The sequence below is a fragment of the Rhinolophus sinicus genome, linkage group LG04 (genome assembly GCF_036562045.2).
Source record: "Rhinolophus sinicus isolate RSC01 linkage group LG04, ASM3656204v1, whole genome shotgun sequence".
NCBI classification, from domain to species: domain Eukaryota; kingdom Metazoa; phylum Chordata; class Mammalia; order Chiroptera; family Rhinolophidae; genus Rhinolophus; species Rhinolophus sinicus.
In genome coordinates, this window is record NC_133754.1 from 114,541,188 (window position 1) to 114,563,965 (window position 22,778).

Here is a 22,778-nt window from a genome sequence, read left to right on the forward strand (position 1 = left end):
TTGTACCTGTTTGCATAAGTTACTCAACTTTGTCTTTTGGTTTCCTCATTGGCGAAACAAGGACACTAATAGATCTATTTGTTCTGAGGATAAAATGAGAAATTACATTAAAAAGTGCTTGGCACAGAACCTGTCATATTAAAAGACTCAATAGTATTAGCCATTTTTTTCTATATATTCTAATTTGTTAATATTTGTGATTAGGAATTCTACCCAGCCACCTAGGTAAAAATTCTTTCATGCATTTTAATGGTTTGTACATGAATGTTTGGCTTTTTATCATGAACAATAATATTCTTTACAAAGTACAGTTTTGTCCTTTCCTTTCCAATATTTGCATGCTTTTAACCGCATTATCTTAACTAACACCTCCAGCATCATGTTAAGCAAACATGGTGCCTTTTCCTTACTATACTGAGAACACTTAATGTTTCTCAATACGAAGCATGATGTTTCCATTATTTCTGGAAGATATTGCTTATCAATTTGAAAACATCTTCATCTATTCCTTTTCTTTAATTATTTCTTTTTAAATTGATGGGTTCTGTTTGCTAATATTTAAGTTGGATCCTAAAACTCTTGTGTTATCTTTGTCCCATTTTGGTATCAGAGTCATGTTAATCTGTCTACACAATTTATGAAATATGTGGGGTGACCAATTTGTCCCAGGATTTTCCCAATTTTAAAACTGAAAGTCCCATATCCCAGGAACTGCTTCAGTCCAAGACAAATCAAAATGGTTAGTCATCCTAGAATTTTTTTTTCCACCTATTCCTCAAAGAATTAGTAATATTTGCTTGTAAAAATGTCTAGGTGTTTTATTTAAGTACAGTCTTTTCCATTTCTTACATGAGTATTGATCTCTTGATGTTTTTCAGTGATTCATTTTCTTTTTTGGTCTTTATCAAGAATCAGTTTTGGTTGATCGGTTCAGTTTGAACTTATCTATTCAGTTTATTCCTACGTTTCCTACGTCATCAATTTTTGTTCCTCTCTTTATTGATTTAATCCTTCTATCTCTGTTGGATTTATTTTGTTACTTTTCTAGAATTTCTTGAAAGCTAAGAAAAGTGATACTTACAGTCTTTCTTATTTTCTAGTACATGCATTTAAAGCCCAAACTTTTCTGTCTTATTAGGGAGACCACTTCAGGGATGCTATAGATGCCTGATCACTGCACTGTACACCTGAAGCTGAAGCTGAATAATAATGAATGTCAACTATAATTTAATATATATGTATATGTATATTCACAAGAAGTGGAGTACAGCATAAGAAATAGAGACAGTGGAAATGTAATGGCTGTATGCGATGTCAGAAGGGTAGTAGATTGGGGGAGGGGGTTATCACTTTGTGAGGGGTATAAATGATAAATGTCTAACTGTTACAGTGTTTTGTACACATGAAACAAACAAATAAATAAATAAATAAAAATAAAGCCCAAACTTTTCATCTGCACAACACTCTGACCTTAATTCACAGAGGTGTCCATTTTTATTATATCTTTCTTTTAATCTTAGAGCTACTTTGAAGAGTAATTTTTCAATATAGAATAGGGGGTGGATATCATTTTCTAAGATTATTTTTAATTTTATTGCACAGTGTTCAGTAAATGTAATGGTATGTTTTTTGCCATTGGTAATTTATCATGATTTACTTTGTAGCCTACTAAGCAAACAACTTTTATAGATGTTACATATACCGTGCTTCCTGAAAATAATACTGGGTCTTACATTAATTTTTGCTCCAAAAGATGCATTAGGGCTTGTGTTCAGGAGACATCATCCTGAAAAATCATGCTAGGGCTTATTTTCTGGTTAGGTCTTATATTCGGGGAAACACAGTATATCCTTAAGGAATGTGTATTTGATCTTTGTTGGCTACCCAGTTTTATACTGTTGTGTATTAAACTAAACTTGAGGTTTACTCCAATACACTATAATGGCTTACCAAGTATTAGTTAAACCAGTATGAGAAGATATTCAGATCTTTTGTACCTTTAATTATTTTTATTTATGTGACAAGATGTTAAATTAGAAGTTTCAACGGAAGTGCTAATATCCAAAAGATATCAGATTACAAAGTGATTTCAAGGAGAAAACCAAGAAAAAAATGTTCAAAACAATATCAAAGAACTGACAGTGTGATTCTTGAGCTCTTCCCAATGGACTCATATAAAATTTATAACAAGTAGAGCGGCAATTAAGAAGGATTTGTGAAGAAGGTTTATTTGGTCACCCAGCTGTGTCACCCAAGGGCAGTATGCGGGAGAAGCATTGCCTGCCCCTCACCTCAAGTTAACAGAGAGGAGTATCATCCCATCTTATTTTATGTTTTATACGACATTGAATCTTCTTGTTCTTTATTTCCCTTCCCCCTCCTTTTTTATTTTTATTTTTTATTTTTGTTTGCCTGAATTAGTTAATTATAGCATAGGCAATACTGTGGTAACAAGTTAACTCTAAAATCTCAGCAGTTTAGCATAGCAAAGGTTTATTTCTTATTCATTACACTCAGACTGTAGACCCACCTTTGACCAAGGCCCCCCAAAATCTATGGGCAAGAGATTGTGGCTTATTGGAGTGTTCTGTTGCCACCATCCAGACTTGCCTGAGTGTTTCTTCTGGACCAGATGTGGGAGAGAACTAATGTAGGATTAGATTCTATCCACAACTACCATGTTTCCCTGAAAATAAGACTGGGTCTTATATTAATTTTTGCTCCAAAAGACACATCAGGGTTTATGTTCAGGGGATGTCATCCTGAAAAATCATGCTAGGGCTTATTTTCTGGTTAGGTCTTATTTTGGGGGAAATGCCGTATTACCTCAAGGGCAAAGAGACGTTGGCAGAAGCGCAGCTGGAGGAAGAGTGAGAGGCAGGATGTAGGATGAAGGCATGTTCTCCAAGGTCAGAAGCACTCACTGTGGTGGAGAACTCAGAAAAGAGACCCATTGGCAGTGTCGATGTCACACAGTCAACAGGCCCTGAGAGCGAGACGCCGTTCATGAGGGTACCAGGTACATAAGACCCTGAGGATCCCTCTTCCTTCTCCTCCCTGCCCACCCTCTCTGAGCCTCCTGCCCCTCAAGATACCTCTGATAGCAACCAGGAAAAGGAAAAATGCTAGGCCAGGAAAGACAGATAACAGACCACAGCATCATGTCATGTCCCACTGATCGTGGTCTCCAAAACAGGTCCCAGTTGGGTGAAGGAGAGGAGATTTACCTTTAGTTTATGCTCAGTGTTTGATTATTGCAGGTGATTGGACACTGGTAACCACAGAATTGAAACTATGTTTGCATCTGGAAGTGACCAGAGGACTTCATTTTACCTGAGAAGGATCAGTGGAGAATGGGACCAGAGGCAGAGAAAGAGCCACCACTATGGAGCCAGTTCAAAGTGATAAAAGGAAACAGAGTGATTGTGAGTGTGCCCAGTGAGTCCTACCAGGCCTGATTAAAAAAAAAACTGGTCACATTTTATATTTACTTTTCTAAAAGAGACATGCAAATCACCCTCAATGGTGTAAATCTGTCAATCACTTCTATTCCTATCAGTTTCTACATTCAATATTTTAGTTATCTTGTCAGAAAAAGAATAGGCTCAATATTAATAATCTGAATTTTATCAATATGAATATTTCCCTTTTATCGTCTTGAATTATATTTTGACACTAATATTGTTTCTACTCCTCTCCTTTCTTCTTCATTTTCCTAGTATATATTTTTCCATTTTTTTTATTTGTAACCTTCCTGTATTGGACACGGGTTTTTTTTAGCCCCATCTGAGTATCTACTTAACAACAAATTTAACCAAGTCACATGAATGAAATCGCAGATTTGTTACACCAACTCCTGCTATCTTATTTTAGTTTCTCTATTCACTCCATTTTGTTATTTTTCTCTCTTTGTAGTAAGCAGGATAAGATAGGCAATGATGCAGTAACAAATTAGCCCCAATCTCAGTGGCTTAATGCAAGAAAGGTTTGTCCTTCCTCACACAATGTCTTCTACAGGTAACCCAAACATCCAGGCCAGCTTCCTCCAAGCAATGACTTGGGGATCTAGGTGTTTTTTTCCCCCTGGAACTAGGATGAGGTTAGCGGAGAACCTAATGGGCAAAAATTAAGGAGGTTCTGACTCTTAGGTTCATGGTCTCCTTAGTCCCCACCCTATGTTTTCATCTAGTGGCTCCACTCTCTCCCACAAGGCCCCCACTGCTACCCCACATATTGAGCAAGTGAGCACTGAATTTGATCATAGTGTAGCAAAGACAAACTCGTATCTTTTTAAAAATGTAAGTTACAAGAACAAGAATAGCCAATTTTTTTCTCAAACTAAATACAGAAAACCCAGTTCTGCATCTGGATTTAAAAATGTTGAAATACATGAAAAATGCTTACAAAATCATGAACATTTTACAAGAATTCATACAAGCAAAATGATACACCTCAAACATATTAGAAAGGTTGCATATGGGAGGAAGGGGGTTGGAGGATGGGAATAAAAGAAAAAAATGAGAGTGGGACTTCATATGAATCAATGATGATAATTCAATCCTCTGTGTCTTTGACTAACAAATAAAGAGAAAGAAAAGGAAGAAAAAAAAGTGGGGTGAGGCATGGAGAAAGGATAAAAATAGAAAAAATAGAGTATACCTGCCTAGGTAGACTCATATTTTGATGGAAGTGAGTGTAATAAATGTGTCATCTCCCTACCATTCAGTTTATTAAGTTAATTATACCAATTTTACGTTTTACAATACCCATGCAACAACTTAATTTTCTTGTCTATAAATGCTTATTTTACAGCTGCCTTTAGCCATTCTAGTTTATTTTTCAGTTAGGTTACCCCTAGCCTTATCAATGAGTAAGGCTATAGTTGCACCATTCTGATAAAGAATTTTTAATTTTGGTGTTAAATCATTAAAGAAAACTTTATCCCAAACTTTAATACAGGCAAAATGATGATTGCTTGATTTTTTGTTAATATCATCTTAGGATATTTTCTAATAAGCCTGTTTGACCTCATCTGACACTTTGGGGCAGGTAACTTTACTGTTATAGAATCATTGCTTAACACATCTTAGCCAATGAAGGTGCAGACAGTCCACAGCCAGCAAGATTAGAAACAGAGGAGTTTATAGTCTGGCAGAGAAGCTAACCCAGAGACGACATGATTATTACCCCATCGAAAGTTAGCCCATCTGGTATCTAACTCGAATATTATTTCTCACTCCTTTCTCAACTGACTATATAAATCCCTGTTCCTCAAATGCACTTCAATCGGCTCTTTTGTCTTCCTGCTGTATCCTTTCTTATGAAGCCGAACAAAAATTTAACAAGTGCTAACATGTATCTTTGTTTGAGAATTGTGCTCTTAAAATACTGAAGATGATCTTTTGAGTTATTTGGCTAAATGAACACAACGGTTATAACATAACCTTAATGTGTGCAAGATTTCAGAAATGGATGTACTATCATGATTAAGACCAAGAATATCAGAAAGGAGTTTTAACATTGGGCTTTATGATATTTTCAAGAAACACACCTAAAACATAAGGTCACAGAAAGGTGGAAACAAAAAACAGAAAAAATATTATATATATAAGATGAGTGAATACCAACCAAAAGAGAAAAAGTCACAGCTTTATTAATATCAATCAAAACAGGCACTAAATCAAATAAGTATGATTAGAAATAAAGACTAGTGAAAGATTCAATTTGTCAGGAAGATACAGCAATTCTAATCCAGGATTACCAAATAAAATAACTTAACAGAGAACTCCAAGGAGAATTGAAAAGTACACCATTAGGTATCTACCAAAAAAATCTGAAAACATTTAGAGATAAAGACACGTGTGCTCCAATGTTCATTGCAGCTTTGTTTACAGTGGCCAAGACATGGAAACAACCAAAATGTTCTTCGATAGATGAATGGATAAAGAAGTTGTGGTATATATACACAATGGAATACTATTTGGCGGTAAGAAAAGATGATATAGGAACATTTGTGACGACATGTATGGATCTTGAGAGTATCATGCTAAGCGAAATAAGTCAGACAGAAAAAAGCAGAGAACCATATGATTTCACTGATATGTGGTATATAAACCAAAAACAACAAAAGAACAAGACAAACAAATGAGAAACAAAAACTCATAGACACAGACAATAGTTTAGCGGTTACCAGAGGGTAAGGGGGGTGGGGGATGGGAGATGAGGGTAAGGGGATCAAATACATGGTGATGGAAGGAGAACTGACTCTGGGTGGTGAACACACAATGGGATTTATAGATGATGTAATACAGAATTGTACACCTGAAATCTATGTAATTTTACTAACAATTGTCACCCCAATACATTTTAGAAAAAGAAAAATATAAACCTAAAACTTACTCAAGAAAAAATTAAATAGTTCTACAACCACTAAAAACAATAATAATAGTAATAAGGTGATGACGATAATAATATAAATGAGTAGTTCGAATTTTCCCTCAGAGAAAACTCCAGCCACAGATGGTTTTACAGATAAATTCTATCAAACATTTAAAAATTAAAAACCAATTATTCCTAAATTGCACAATTTTTTTCAAAGAATAGAAAAAGCTATAAGTTTATAAGACTGCCATAACCTAAACACCAAAACTTTGGAAACTAGTTTGTATTATCCAGTAATAACTTATGAGCCAGCAATTCTGCTCCTGGCCATGTAAGTCCTCTAGGAAACATGGACAAAGTGTTCATATCAGCAAAAGTAGAAACTACCAAAATGTCTGTCAACAGAGGAAAAGATAACTAAATTGGGATATATTTATATAATGGAATACTACACGATTCTGAAGATGAATGGACCATGTTCTACACACATCAGCATGAGTGAATTTTAAAAGCATAATACTGATCAATAAGAAGCAGATTGCAGAAGACCTATGAATCAGTTTACATTAAGTTCAAAACAAGCAGAGCAACCAACATATTGTTTAAGGACACATGCACATGCAATAGAGCTTTTTTTTTTTAAGTAAGGAAATTATTAACACTGTGTTCATAATAGTGCTTACATCTGTGGGAGTGAAGGAGGGGAAACCCAAAGGCATGACATATGTGCCTGTATGGCCTGCTTCAAGGACACTGGTGATTTTCCACTTCTTAAAAGTGTGATAAGCTACGCAGTAATCATTTTATTTTCTTTCTGTAACCACACCTACACATTATATACACTTATTCAACACATTTCTATTTCCACCTCTCTCTCTCTCTCTCTCTCTCTCTCTCTCTCTCTCTCTCTTTCACACACACACACACACACACACACACACACACACACACACACACACACAGAGTCATGGCTTACTACAATGAACCTAGGATATTCAAAGCCTGGATCAGAAATTACATGGTTGAAGTCAAGCCTCACAAGAACAAAGCAATGAATCCAGGGGAACATAAAAATAATCAAAAGCTGCTGTTTTCATTTAAGGCAAGATGAAAGAGAATAAGCTGAGAGTGCAGCTGGACTAATTTAGACTGGAGTAATTTGGACATTACGAAGAAGAATTTCCTTGCTGAAATGGCATAAGGCACCATCATATATTGCCAACTAAGTGTGTGATGACAGTTAAGAATGGGGCAAGGCAGTTACTTTCCTTGGGTTGGTCTGAGGCAGAGATTGCCAAACGACTTGAATCCAAAGGCCAATTCTGTGCTATTACCTGTAGCTTCCAAGAAAACTGTCTTGACAGTATGTCTTTATTGTGACAATATCTCCATGCTATATCAAACGAACAAAGCAAAGTTGAGAACAGGATTTATGGTTGTGTGAAGTAGGATCCCATAGGTGCTGACAAGGGCAAAAACTAAATATACCGGTGTAAATTCTGTTGGAGACTGCTAGTGTGCCACTAAAACCTGTTCCCCCCTTCTTTCTGGTCATGTGAAGATGACATCCCCAGCCTTTTCTGCCCTGGGTTTGGTCACAGGACTGAGTTTTGTCAATGTGCCCACAGGACACATTCATGCTCATGACCCAGCTCCAGCCTTGAAGAGCAGAGCAAAGGCCCACAAGACAAGACATAAGGAACACAAAACCACCTGCCAATCAGGAAAATCTGGATTGTCATTGGGTCTCTCTGTCACTACAGCCAACCTTCACCATTCTAGCAACATCCTTATGAACATATAAGTAAGGATATTGTCATGGAGTTTCTTTACCTTAACTGGAAGGAATCTTAAGACATTTTAAACACTGGTGACCTTTACAGAGAAGGGTAGGATAAAGGGCAGGGGTGGGTAGAGGCCTTTATTTCTTTTTTTATGCTTTTCTATGTTACGTAAGTCTTAAAATTTCATGTCTACAATATTTTATCTTTAACAGAATTATCTGGACAAAGAGACAAGGTTTTTTTTGCTGTTTTCTTCTTTATGTCACTTTGAATTAAATATATATATAATATATAATTAGCCATCAGGGAAATGTAAATTAAAACCGTAATGAGATATCACTACACAACTATCAGAATGGCTAAAATAAAAAAAAATTAAAAATTAGTGACAACACCAAATGGGTGACTAATTCCATTGCTGGTTGGAATGGCACAATCACTTTGGGAAATATTTTGTCAGTTTCTGAAAAAAACTAAACATGCAACTACTATACCACCCAGCAATTGCACTCAGAAAAGTAGAATTATGTTCACACATATGCAAATGTTTATAGCAGCTTTATTTGTATTGCCACAAACTGGAAATAACCTAGGTGTCCTTCAATGGATGAATGGTTAGACAAACTGTGGAACATCCACACCATGAATTATACTCAACACTAAAAAAGAACAAATGATTGACACAACCTAGATGAATCTGCAGAGAACTATGCTGAGTGAAAAACAAATTAATCCAAAGAGGTTACAAAGCATATGATTCCCTTTACATAACATGCTTGAAATGACCAAATCGTAGAAATGGGGACCAGATCAATGGTTGCCACATGTTAAGGAGGGAGGGGGATAGGAGGGTGTGGGAGTGTTTGCAAAGGGCAACACAAGAGATCCTTGTGGTGACGAAACTATTCTGCATCTTGACCATCTCCATGCCAACAACCTGATTGTGATATTGCACATTCGCTTTGCAGGATGTTACCACCGGGAGGAATTAGGTAAAGGGTACACAGGAACTCTAGTATTTCTTACAACTGCACATGAATCTACAATTATCTCAAAATAAAGGATTTAATTTTTTTTTAAAGTTAAAAGAGAACGAAATAAGTACATGAGTAGTAGATGACCATGCTTTTTAAATGAGAGCAAGAATTGTGTATGGAGTGGGTGGGTGCTGCGTGGGGTTTGGCAGGGACTGAGGTGAGCTGGGAGACCAGGGGTCTGGCCCTACTTGGGGCCAGTTGGGCTGCTTTCTGTACAGGCCAGAATAGTCGCACATGCTCCCTCAGGGATCCTGTAACTGGGCATAGCTGACCGGGAACCCTGGATGGTCGGAACCCTGGCACATTTGATGTCTTTATCTGACTTAAACCCATTTGCTTGTTTATAAATATTTGGATTTTCTTGTAGCCTCCGGTGATTAGAAGTAGATGAAGGCTACAGGTTCCCTTCCCTTTACACTCCAGCCAGCAGACGGTATGCTACAAAATGCAAGCAAGCGTCAGACCAAATCTTACCACACAGAAACATTTATCAGTAAGCTGGCATCAAAACGAAACAAACCTGTTTGTATGGCTCAGCATAGTCCCAGCTCTCTGTCCCTTAGGCACTCAGAGAGCTTCCCATGAGCTCCACATGAAGGCTCATCACCCCAGATGGATATGATGGATATGATACCGTCCTGGGGCAGGATGTAGTCAACCTTCTGGCTGGGTCAGGTGACAGAATCCTCCACTAAGAGGCAGGACACAGGACCACAGCTGTTCAAGGCCAAGAATACCAGCCAAGAATACCAGTTCAAGGCCAAGAATATGAGTCTACTGTGCTCACAGATATTATATATGTTTTTTTTTAATGCAACAGGATTTTTTTTAATTGGGGAATATTGGGGAACAGTGAGTGTCTCCAGGGCCCATCAGCTCCAAGTCAAATCTTTGTCCTTCAATCTATTTGTGGAGGGCGCAGCTCAGCTCCAAGTCTAGTAGCTGTTTTCAATCTAGTTGCGGGGGGTGCAGCCCACCATCCCATGCGGGAATTGAACCAGTGTGGGGACAGAGCCCCAGAAAGTAGTTTACAGGCTCTCGGCCTCACGTGGAGGAGTGCTGGCTCGGGTAGTAGATGGCCGTCAGCTGTGGCTAGTTGGCCGTCAGCTGTAGCCAGTTAGCCAATTAGCCGCTAATATAACTGCTGCGGCTACGAAGGAGAGCCGAGGAGAGAGGAGAGGAGAAAGAGAGAGAGAACGGGGGCTAGCAAGAAGATGGCGGCTGGGCTGGCAAGCGTGGATGGCGGTTTGCGGACAGTGTGGATCCAGCCTCCATTGAGACCGTAGTGGTATGACTCCCCTACCTATGGCTCCGTGGGTGTTCCTTTTTGGCCTCACCATATCCTGCATTCTTGTATGGGGAGCGGGAGCAGAGACCCCGCAGGCTTCCCCGCACGACAAATGGCGCAGCGAGCAGGGTCTCCCGCATGACAAATGGCGCAGCGAGCAGGGTCTCCCGCACGACAACCAGCAACCTTGTTGTTGAGAGCTCATGCTCTAACCAACTGAGCCATCTGGCTGCCCACATCTTTTTTTATACAAGGGCAGAAGTGCCTGTACAATACTTCTAGCCAATCTACATATCTCGGACTTCACTTCCTCAGGAAAATCATTCATAATATCTCTTGGCTAAAGGACAAAACCCCTCTAATGAAAGTCCAGTTAGCTAAAGCACAAATGTTGATGAACTTAAATTTAGCATATTTAAAAATTAGCTAAAAACTGAATTTAGCCAAGGTCCTGAGAGAAACAGCACAGTCAAACTGGGTAACTTAAAGAGAGCTTAATAAAAGGACGATTTACAAAGCATGTGCAGGGTGTAGAAAAACCACAATAACCTGGGGATAATAACAGCTGGGCTGTTGTCACTTGTGGACCTGAAAGGCTTGAGGAATGAACAGTTACCAAGACTGGAGAAAGAGAGCTGTGTGGAGAGGTACACCTGTGAGAACTGCAACCTTCAGCAGAAGGACACAGCCAGCACTTCATGATCCACAGGAAGAGAGCAGAAAAGAACCCAGCCTCACTCTCCTCTCTCCCTCTTCCCTATTGCCAGTGTCCCCAACTACCAAACCCAGCTGAAACCACAGGCCAACTGAGCTCATTGGTGCAAGGTCTGCATTCCAGGGCACAGAGCATGGTGAAGAGGACAGAGAATGGGTCCAGAGGAGCCAGTAGAAAAACCCAACACACACCCACCTCTGGGAGTTAACTGTTAACCAACTGCTGCAGAAATGCAGGCAAAGACTAGCCAATCTTAAATACGAATTTACCATATGATCCATTGATTCCACTCCTCGGTGATCTACCCAAGACAAATAGAAACATGTTCATACAAAAACTTGCATATGTGGCATTATCATTGTGGGGACAGAGCCCCAGAAAGCAGTTTCCAGGCTCTCGACCTCACATAGACAGGTGCTGGCTCAGGTAGTAAATGGACATCAACTGTGATTGCATGGCCATCAGCCATGGCTAGTTGGCCGTCAGCTGTAACCAGTGAGCCATTGACCACTAATATAACTGCTGTGGCTACGCTAGCAGAGAGAGAGAAAGAATGGGGCTAGCTAGAAGATGGCGGCTGGGCGGGCAAGCGTGGATGGCGGTTTGCGGACAGTGTGGATCCAGCCTCCAGTGAGAGTATAGTGCCGCCAGAGAGAATATAGTGGTATGACTCCCTTACTTATGGCTCCGTGGGTGTTCCTTTTTGGCCTCACCATATCCTGCATTCTTGTATGGGGAGCAGGAGCAGAGACCCCGCAGGCCTCCCTCCACGACAATCATATTGCCAAAAAATGGGAACAACCTAAAAAACATTCATCAGCTGGTAAATGAATAAACAAATTGTGGTCTATCCATACAACGGAATATTATTCTGCAATAAAAATGAAGGAACCACAGACACCTGCTACAACATGGATGAACCTGAAAAATATTATGCCAAGTGAAAGAAGCCAGTGACAAGGGACAACATATTGTGTGATGACTTTGTATGAAATGTCTAGAAAGGATTAGTGGCAGCCTAGGGCTCAGGATGGGAAGGAAGTATTAGCAGTGACCAGGTGTAAGGGATCTTATCAGGACCTGATAAGTGATGGAAATGTTCTAAAGCTGGATGGTGATTGTAGTGAACAACTTGGATAATTTACAAAAAAATCATTGAATTGTATACTTAAGACAGGTGAATTTTCTGCTATGTAACTTATATCTCAAGAAACTGTTTAAAATATAAAAATTAACTGACCCACATGCATGTCATATCATCTATGCTGAAGATTTTTAAAGAAAGTTACATTCATTTTAACAGGTGATCTTCAGTCATAACGTGTTGGACATATAAAAAAGATATTATAATTAGGGGTGATAGTCTACATCTGTTGTTCCCTCTAAATAGTTTATTTCCTGTTATACTTATTCACTGGCAGTTTGGCCGGAACACTGCTATGGTTTAAAAGAAAAATAAACCACAGAAATGCTCTCAAAGACTCTCCTGCTGATTTTAACGGACCCTAGATAAAGCTCCGTTCTGGCCAGACTGAGCAAAACAGGGGAAAGCAGGAAGCAGATTTCCTAATAGAAACACATCTTCAGCTGTGCCTGTCTCATTCTTTCTGCTGGAAAACAAGTACCACGGAAAAACTAACAGAGAAATGTGAAACTTAAGGTAAACTATGCACTCTGGGTGATGATGACAGTGTAAATTCATCGATTGTAACAACTGTCCCACTCTGGTGCGGGATGTCCAAGAGTAGGGCAGCTGAGCATATGTGTGGGGGCAGGTGGTATGGGAAATCTCTGTACCTTCTACTCAATTTTGTGGTCAACCTAAAACTTCTCTAAAAATAATAAGTCTATATACAAACTTTAAAATAAATACAAAATAAAAAGATTAAAAAATAAAAACCAAAGATTGTCCCATTTCAAGGGGGACTCTGCCAATGATATCCTGGAGTCTTCTCTCTCTCTCCATGGAAAATCCCTGCTCCCACCTCCAGCCCTCAACTTTGAGTCTTGGGATCCATCAAAGGATGGTTAAAGAAGTAAGAACCTTTGTCTCACAATGCACTTCATCAGTCTCCTGCAGGGTAGATTGTCCATTAAATGGGAAACAATTTGCATTTTCAGCACAAAAGATGCCCTCTGCCTGTTGAGCTTCCAGCTTCTCCTGAATTGTGCCATTTCTCTCAAGAGCCATAGACATTTTAAAGTTTCCTTGTGAAGTAGTCTGGACTAGGAGGGGATGCAGGGAAACCTTGATTGCCTGGGCTGGCATTGTTCCCTTTGTCCACTTGAGCAGAGCTCAATCTTATTTCCAGAATGCCCAGGCTGACAGGTTCCATATGTGGGTTTTGCTGCCCCTTTTTTCAGGGAGTTAAGCTAAAGAAGTGCTCCCTTTCCCAGAATTCACTGCAGAGCACCGTCCTAAAGAAGAATGGCTGCTGCCAAGATGAATGGGCCCTGTTTTCCTTCTAGTGTATGTTAAGCCCTGGGTCAAGGAAGGTGCTTGTCACTACTAATATATAACAGGTGGGAGGAATGCCAGGGAAGACAGAGCTTCCTCTGTGTGACAGTGAATAAAGAAGCTTAGATTCAGGTGCTAAAGAAGGAAAAGTGGTGTGAAAAAGAGCTTGAAGCAGTGGTTTCAGACATGCAGCAGAGCAGGCCTACTTGTGTCCTTTCTCTCGGGCCCATCCTTCTCCACATTTTTTTCCCACCTGCTTCCAGTATGCTTGAAATTCCTTTAGCAGGAGGTGATGTCTCTCTTGCCACTCTAAATATAAATATAGATTAAGTTAAAGTGCAATATAGAATAGGCTTCTAGAAAGATGGAGTAAAAGTATTCTTCCCCTTTCATACCATGAAATGCAACTACAAAGTGCAACCTAAATATAATACATTAAAAAATAATAAGAAGATTCTAAAAGATGGAGAGAAGATCAGCTAAAAGCCTCATGTATCCCATATTTACCATCAGAGATGCTGTCAATTCAGAAACACATACATAAAAAGTACTAACAAAAGCCTGCTCTCTAACCAAAGCACCAGAAAAGGGGCAGCCTAGCAAGGCAGAAAACTTTAGATAATAACTGCTTTACTCCAGGCAAACAACTCAAAAAAATAATAAAATAAAATCTATGGTCCTACCCCAACCCCTGCCCACAAAGGCTGAGTGAGGAGCTAAGACTTTCATCTTGGTGATGCAGCTGTAACAAGGGCCCCAACCCCCTGCCAGATTGGCATCAGAAAAGGCTGAGTAGGAAGCTAGAACTTACATCCAACCACCTCCCACCCCCACCCCCTGCCATGGTCAGCAGAGACCTGAACATCTATTTCCACTTGGCAGTACCAAGAAACCCCTTCCCTGCCCTCTCCTCTCCCTTCTTCCTAGAACGATGACAGAAAACGAATAGTGGAGAGTCAGGGCTTTCATCCATCATCCCAGTGGTACTGAGGCTGCCTTCCCCAAGGACTACTGGAGGACTCGTGGGGAGCAGTAAGGAGGCACTTTTGCCCCTCCCATCTTGAGTGACCTAGTGGGAAGTGAGCACTCTCACTCCCACCCAGCAGTAACAAGGAGGCAGCACCCCCCCAACGAAGGTCAAGTGGAAAACCTGGGCTTCTACCTTATCTGGTAGGAACAAATCAGCACCCAGCCCCCTGCTGCAGCAATTTGGTATAGGCCTAAAACAAAAGATTGAAATAAGATCTAGCATCTCATTACATAAAACCAAAATGTCCAAGATTCAATCAAAAATCACTCATTACACCAAGAACCAGGAGGTCTCAATTAGAGTGAAATAAAAACAATCAACAGGTAAAGAGAGGGAGATCCAAGATCGCGGAGTAGATAAAGGTTCAGCTTGCCTCCTTTCGTGAAGACATTAAAATTACAACTAAATTATAGAACAATCAACCTGGAGAACCATCTGAAGTCTAGCTGAACAGAAGTGTTATACTTAGACTATAAAGAAGAAGCCACATCAAGACTAGTAGGAGAGACAGAGACAAAAAAAATGGCTGGCCCCAAACATCTGTGTGGTGGTTGAAAATCAGGAGAAATATCTCAACTGTTGAGGTTCTCCCCAGAGAGGTGAGGGACCCCAGCCCCACACCAACCTCCCCAGCCCAGAGTACTGAAGCTAGGAAGAGGAACCACCACAACAACTGGCTGCGAAAAACAGTGGGGGATTCCGACCATCAAGGTGGGATAGAAGGCTGCGGGAAACCCAGACATCTTCTTAAACGGCCCGTGCACAGACTCTCTTACTCACAGGCACTCACCTTGGGCTCTGGCAAAAAGACAGTAACTCGGGGGATGTCAGAGATATATGAGGGGCAGACTGAAGCGTATGGCTTCAGAGGCAGGGCTGGGCCACAGTTGCTATTTTCCCTGTGTGGGGTCCTTCTCCCGTGCAGCTGGCAGTCGGACACCACCTTTCCTGTGTTGGCCTCCCCACAGCCCAAATCTGAATCTAATTGGGCTGGTGAGCAATGCTGCTCCATCCTGCTGACTCACTAAGACCCCACTCCACCCAACTCACCCAACAACAGGGGCACTTTCTTGGTGAGCAGCCAGCCCCATCCACATTGCACTTTCTTGGAAAACTATTAGAATTCATGGGCCCCAGGTAGGTGGTGACTGGCCTTAGTGTGCTCAGAGATTTTTGCTGAGTAGCTCCAGGCTCAGCACTGGCATCAAACCAGAGTCTACATTAAGGTGTTAACCATAACTCATCCCACTCTATTGATTCCCTGAGACCCTGCCTCACCCAACTCACATACTGTATGAGGCTTTATCAGTGGCTGAACCTGAATCTCAAGGGAGCCAGCAGGTGGCAGCAGGCCTCGGAGTGTCCTGGCAATTTGTGGGGATACCCCAAGCCTGGTACTGGTGGTAGCCATCCTTGGTTCACACCACAGCTTCTCCTTCACACCTCCAGGGGTAGCACAGGTAGTAAACAACCATGAATCGCTTTGTAGCTTCTACCAGGTAGTCCTAGCTGATAACAGGTAGTAGGTGACCTGGGCCTGCACCAGAGTCCCTTGCAAGAGTCCCCAGAAGCAATATACTTGGAGGTTGGCTTTAGACCACAGCAGAACACTGCTCAATTAGCCCCATAAGCAGAACACCCAAAGGGCAGTCTCAACAGGCACCAGAGCCCACTGGGGAAAATCCCACTCAGTGGTGTAAGCCCCCCACACAGCAGCCTGTAAGCTGTGGACATAGTCAAACCCCACAGCCAATCAATCTGAGGGTCAATCCAACTTACTGACATGCCAATAGCAATCAAGAGTTAACTACAACAGAAGGGCACACACAACCCACACAAAGGACACTCCTGGAACAGCTATAACAGGTGATTAGGGAGACTGTGCCAGGGCCCCACAGGGCACTTACTACATAAGTCCACCGGCCAAGGCTGGGAGACGTAGAAGATTTACCTAATACATAGAAACAAACACAGAGAAGCAGCCAAAATGAGGAAACAAAGAAATACAGCCCAAACAAAATAACAGGAAAAAACTCCAGAAAAAGAACCAAACGAAATTCAGACAAGTAACCTAACAGAGACAGGTTATAAAGACGTTCAAGGAACTTAGTGAGAACTTCAACAAAGAGATAGCAAACATAAAAAAAGACATAGAAACCATTAAAAAAAAAAACAACAGTCAGAAGTGAAGACTACAATAACTGAACTGAAGAATGTACTAGAGGGAATCACCAGCAGACTAGATGAAGCAGAGGACTGAATTAACTATTTGGAAGACAAGGTAGTACAAAACACCCAATCAGAACAGCAAAAAGAAAACAGATTCCAAAAAAAAAATGAGGATAATTTAAGTGACTGATGGGACAATATCAAGTAAAACAACATTAGCATCATAGGTGTACCAGAAGGAGAAAATAGAAAGCCAAGGATTGAGAACATATTTGAAGAAAAAATGACTGAAAACTTCCCTAACCTGGTGAAGGAATAGACATATAAGTTCAGTAAGCACAGAATCCCAAACAAGATGAACACAAACAAGCCTACATCAGGCCACATTATAATTAGAATGGCAAATGTTAAAGATGAAGAGCACCAAGAGAAAGGCAACTAGTAACTTATGATGGAGCTCCCATAAGATTGCCAGCTGACTTTTCAACAGACACTTTGCAGGCTGGAAGGGATTGGCACAAAATAGTCAACATGATGGAAAGCAAGGACCTACAATCAAGTTTACTCTACCAAGCAAAACTATCATTTAGAATCAATGGACAGATGAAGATTTTCCCAGACAAGAAAAAGCTAAAGGAGTTCATCATCACCAAACCTGTATTACAAGGAATGTTAAAGGGATTTCTTTAAGGTAGGAGGGAAAAAATCAAAATTATGAATAACAAAATGGCAATAGCTATATATGTATCAGCAATAACTTTCGATGTAAATGGATTAAATGCTCCACTCAAAAGAAAAAGGAGGGCTGAATGGGAAAGAAAACACACAATGTTATATATAGGTGATGTATTACAGAATTGTACATCTGAAATCTATGTAACTTTACTAACCATTGTTACTCCAATAAACTTTAATAAATAAAAAAAACCTTACATATGCTGCCTACAAAGAGAATCACTTCAGATTGAAAGACACATGCAGACTGAAAGTAAAAGGATAGAAAAAGATATATCATGAAAATGGAAATTAAAAAAAAAAAAGGATCGAGTAGTAATACTTATACCAGAAAAAAATAAACTTTAAAACAAAGGCTACAACTAGAGATAAAAAAAGACTTAGTACTTCCACCTCAGGGTATTTATCTGAAGAAATCCAATCACTACTTTGAAGGCACATAGGCATCCATATGTTCATTATAGCATTGTTTACAATGGCCAAGATGTGGAGGCAGCCTGGGTGTCCATAGATGGATGAATAAATAAAGAGGGGGGGTGGTACATATATACAATGAAATGTTGCTCAGCCATGGAAAGGAATGGGTTCCTGCCATCTATGGTGGCATAGATGGATCTGGAGGATTCTGTGTTGAGTGGAGTGTAAGATAGAGAAAGACAGATGCAATGTGATTTCACTTATATAGAATCGAAAGAACAAAGTAAACAAAGAAAACAGAAACAAGCTCATAGATACAGAGAACATGTTGATGGTTGCCAGATGGGAGGGGGGTTGGAGATGAGTGAAAAAGGGGAAGGGATTAAGAAGTACAAATTGGTTGTTACACAGTAGTCCTGGGGATGTAGGGTAACATAAGGAATAGCCAATAATATTGTCATAACTATCTATGGTGTCATATTGGTACTACATTTATTGGAGTCATAGATGGAAGGGGGTTGGGGAACAGGGTGAAAAAGGTGAAGGAATTAAGACGTACAAACTAGTAGTTACAAAATAGTCATGGGGATGTAAAGTAGGAATGTAGTCAATAATATGGTAATTGACTACATAAGGAATGTAGTCAAAAATATGGTAATAACTATAGTGCCAGGTGACTACTAGACTAATCAGGGGGATCATTTCTTAAATTACACAAATGTCTAACCACAAAGTTGTACACCTGAAATTAATATAAAACAATACTGAACGTCAACTGTAATTGAAAAATTTTAAAAAGGGGGGGAAAGGTAAAGGGTAATAAGAGGTCCAAATTTCCAGGTATAAAACAAATAAGTCATGGGGATGTAATGTACAGCATGGGGATTATAGTCACTAATATTGTGGTAGCATAATATGGTGTCAGATGGTTGCTGGACTTATCATGGTGATCACTTCTTTAGGTATATAAATGTTGAATAACTATGGTGTCCACGTGAAACTTATAAAATATTTTATGTTAGCTATAGTTTAATAAAAGTCTTAAAAAAAACAAAAACCAGATGCCAACATTGAGATGACACAAATGTTAGAATTATCTGACTAGGATTTTAAAGCAGCCATTATAAAAAACGCTTCAATGAGCAATAACAAACAATTAAAACAAATGAAAAATGGAAAGTTTCAGCAAAGAAATAGTATATATAAAGAAGAATGAAATGGAAATTTTAGAAATTTTTAGAAACCGAAAAATACAATAAGCAAAATTAAAAATTGGATGGATGGGCTCAATAGCAGAATGGAGGGGACCAAGGAAAGAATCAGAGAACTTAAAGATAAAATGATAAAAATTACTAAATATAAACAAGAGAGAAAAAATATACTAAAAAAATGAACAGCATCTCGGAGACCCATTGGACTATAAGAAAGATCTAACATCCTTGCATTGGAGTCCCAGAAGAAAAGAGGACTGGGCAGGAGTAGTAGTCAAAAAAAATAATGAATGAACAATTTCCAAATTTGTGAAAAGACATAAACCTAAAAATTCAATAGGCTGAGTGAAACTCAAACAAGATAAACCCAAAGAAATCCAAATGAAGAAACATCATAACAAACTTCTGAAAACTAAAGACAAAGAAAAAAAATCTTGAAAGCAGTGAGAGAGAAACAACACCTTACTTAAAGCAGGAAAACAATTCAAATGGCGTCGAACTTATAAACTATAGAGGCCAGAAGGAAGTAGCACAACATTTTTAAAGTGCTGAAAGAAAACAATTTTCAACATAAATCCTATATCCAGCAAAATTATCATTCAGGAATGAAGGAGAAGTTGAGACATTCTCTGATGAAAGAAAACAAAGAGAATTTGTCACCAGCACACCTACCCTAAAAGAATAGCTAAAGGAAGTTCTATAAACAGAAAGGAAAGAACAAAAGAAAGAATATTGGAACATCAAGAAGGAAGAACAATAGAAAGAGTGAAAAGATGGGTAAGTACAATACATTTTCCTTCTTTAAAAAATAAGCAATATATGGTAAAGGAAACAGTTTTATAATCCAATAATAGTTGACCTTGGAGAGCTTACTCTGTGCAAAGCATTTTGCCTGCCTCAGACCATTTAACCTTTACAAAAGCCCAGGTGGGATTGTCATCCCCTCCAGTTTATTGTTGTGGAAATTCTGCAGTGAGCCTGGGAGGCAGTTTGAACACAAAGATGGCTAATCGATCCCCAGCCTGAGGCTCTTAACCCTTACAGTCCACAGTATCCCAGACTTCGCATTACTTTCCTTGGATCAGCAGTTACCAGGGAAACAAGAATGGGCTCTCTGGAAGAGAGCCTGCATGAAGGAGAGGTAGGGGCCCAGAAAATTGTCTGAAACAGCCTTCAAAAAGAACAAAAGGAAACAAAGGAAAAAATTCTACAAGGAGAAGAGCAAAGCAAGAATTAGTCTAGAATAGAAACAGAAATCAGTACTTGAAGGCTCTTGGGAGGTATCTTTTGTGCTGGTAAAGACTGGGAGCCCAGAAACCATGTGTAACTTGTCCAAAATCTCCAGACAGTGTCAAAGTGAGGACTGGAACCCACATCTCCTCACCCCCAGGCCATCACTTTTGAAAACAGTAAAGAAACCAATGGCTAAGAAGAGATTCAATATGGGTCTCCTCTAAGTAGGAAAAAAAATGTGTCTTCATCATATGTCAAGCGTACTACAAGTAGGTCAGGTCAGCATGCATTTGAGAAAAGAACCTGGAAAATCATAAAGAAAGAACCTGAATTTCTTGGCAATCCAGAGAACTGAGAGGTAAGGCCATGGATTTTTTGAATGAGGGATTAGGCCCTTTCCAGAAACCTGGTCTAAGGTAAAAAAATAGTTACATAAAAGGTGATATAGTTTTAATGTAAATAGCTAAAAAAGCTTTCCTTCTGAATTTTTGAGTATAGAAGACACAAGCCTTTGGAAAGTGGTTGCTGAGTGGTCTCCCCAACTTTAGCACTCAAATATGATCACCCCTCTGCTGAGTGTCGGGCACTACTAGTCATCAGAAAGTTCTATATGTGAATTAAGATAAGAGCAAAGACTCTTAGCTCAAAACACCAGTTGAAGCCAAATGTCAGTACTAAAGAAATTATCATCAGGGGATGGAGGATGCAGACCCATCAGAGGATGAAGGATAGGGGCAGACCCAAAAGACCTGCACTAGGAGTTTCCTTAACTGGCATGATTAAAGTCCCAAAAGTTTCTATCTAATATCTAATATCAAGTGCCTCCCGTACACCTTGCCCTGTCCATTTCACATAAGATGAATTGGCATCTATCATGATGCAGGCCTTTGGAGACAAGAAAACACATGGGTACTACACCAGTGTTGAATGTAGTTTTGGTAACTGAAGTGCATTTCAGTATATTTTAAGGTATTAATGATTTTCCTTCCTTTTTTGTTTAACGAAGGGCGCAGCTCTAAGTGGCCCATGTGGCGATTGAACCGGCAAACTTGGTGTTAGTAGTAACGCGCTCTAACCAACTGAGCTAATCTGTCACCCGTGTTATTGATTTTTTAACAGCCATCCTCATGATTTCCAGGATTCATTCTGTTTCTTCTGTATTTTAAATGGTTCTAGAGGTCAGTGTAATAGATACTAGGAAGAAATAAAATATATAGGAATTCCAGGAAATAATACTTCATTAATGAAAATGTGGAATTTGTAATAATAATAATATATAAAACTACATATGCCATAATGTATTTTTTAAAGTATAACTACCCATCTATTATCTATCTATCTTCTATCTATCTGTCTGTCTGTCTGTCTGTCTATCTATAAAGAAACAAAAAGCCTAGAGAGAAATACTGAAAGACACTAATCATATTCCAGTGACTCCCGGCCCAATCATATCCTGTCTTTATATAGTATTTTGTAATGCCCATTAATCTTCTTGAAATTAAAGTCATGGATAATATCTCCTGCCTACCCAAATAATTTTTAAGTCAATATATGTCCTAGCTATAATGTAAAGGATAAATAAAAGAAAGATAGTTTATAATTTTTTAAATTGTGTTTACGTATATAAATGCTTATGGTACAGTTACACTAGAATATAACAATACCCCATGAAATTTTAAAACAACTCCAAAAAGGAGATACTGTCACCTTTGAATATCATTATATTTTTTTAAAAAGGTATCCAGGGAGTGAAATTATGACTTTCAAATTTCCTTTTTAACAAAAAATATTTTCCTTCATCAGTGAATGTCTATTACCTTTACAATCACAAAACTGGTGCTTAGGGTGGGTGTCACATGACTATAATGAGTTCAATACAAGGGGAGGAGAAAGTCTGGAAGAACACAACTTACCTCAAATGAATAAGCTTTCCCAATCCCATCTCCTGCTCCAGTGATCACTGCAAAAAGCAGAAAAGGTTTTAAGGGATAGAATTAATCTTTAAAGTCCTCTTTCTCGCTGGCTACATTTTCTTGCAGGCCTACTCTCTAGGACACTTAATATTCCAAAGAAGCGCCCTCCTGCTCCCTACCCCCACCCTGCTCAACTGTGAAGTTCCCAGCCCTCAACTTCCTTACTGAACATTCAAAATGAAACTTTTTTTTTCTTTTTTCTTTGGAAGAGTTGGTGAGGCCATGAAAAAACACACTCCAAAATGAAACAAAGAACTTCAGCCAGGGAGCATTTCATTCAGACCCCATAAGGGTTTGGACATTTCTAAGCCTTAATTCATCAAGGGCAAGCCGTGTACCCTATTATC

General features: G+C 39.4%; 1 protein-coding gene across 1 annotated transcript in view; it reads right to left on the bottom strand.

Moving 5' to 3' along the window:
* HSD17B3 (hydroxysteroid 17-beta dehydrogenase 3) overlaps positions 1-22,778 on the bottom strand; it is a 61,466-nt gene that overhangs the window by 31,466 nt on the left and 7,222 nt on the right. Inside the window, exon 2 of the mRNA XM_074331481.1 lies at positions 22,372-22,418. Within this exon, the coding sequence (XP_074187582.1) occupies positions 22,372-22,418 (47 nt within the window). The remainder of the gene's footprint in view (positions 1-22,371; positions 22,419-22,778) is intronic.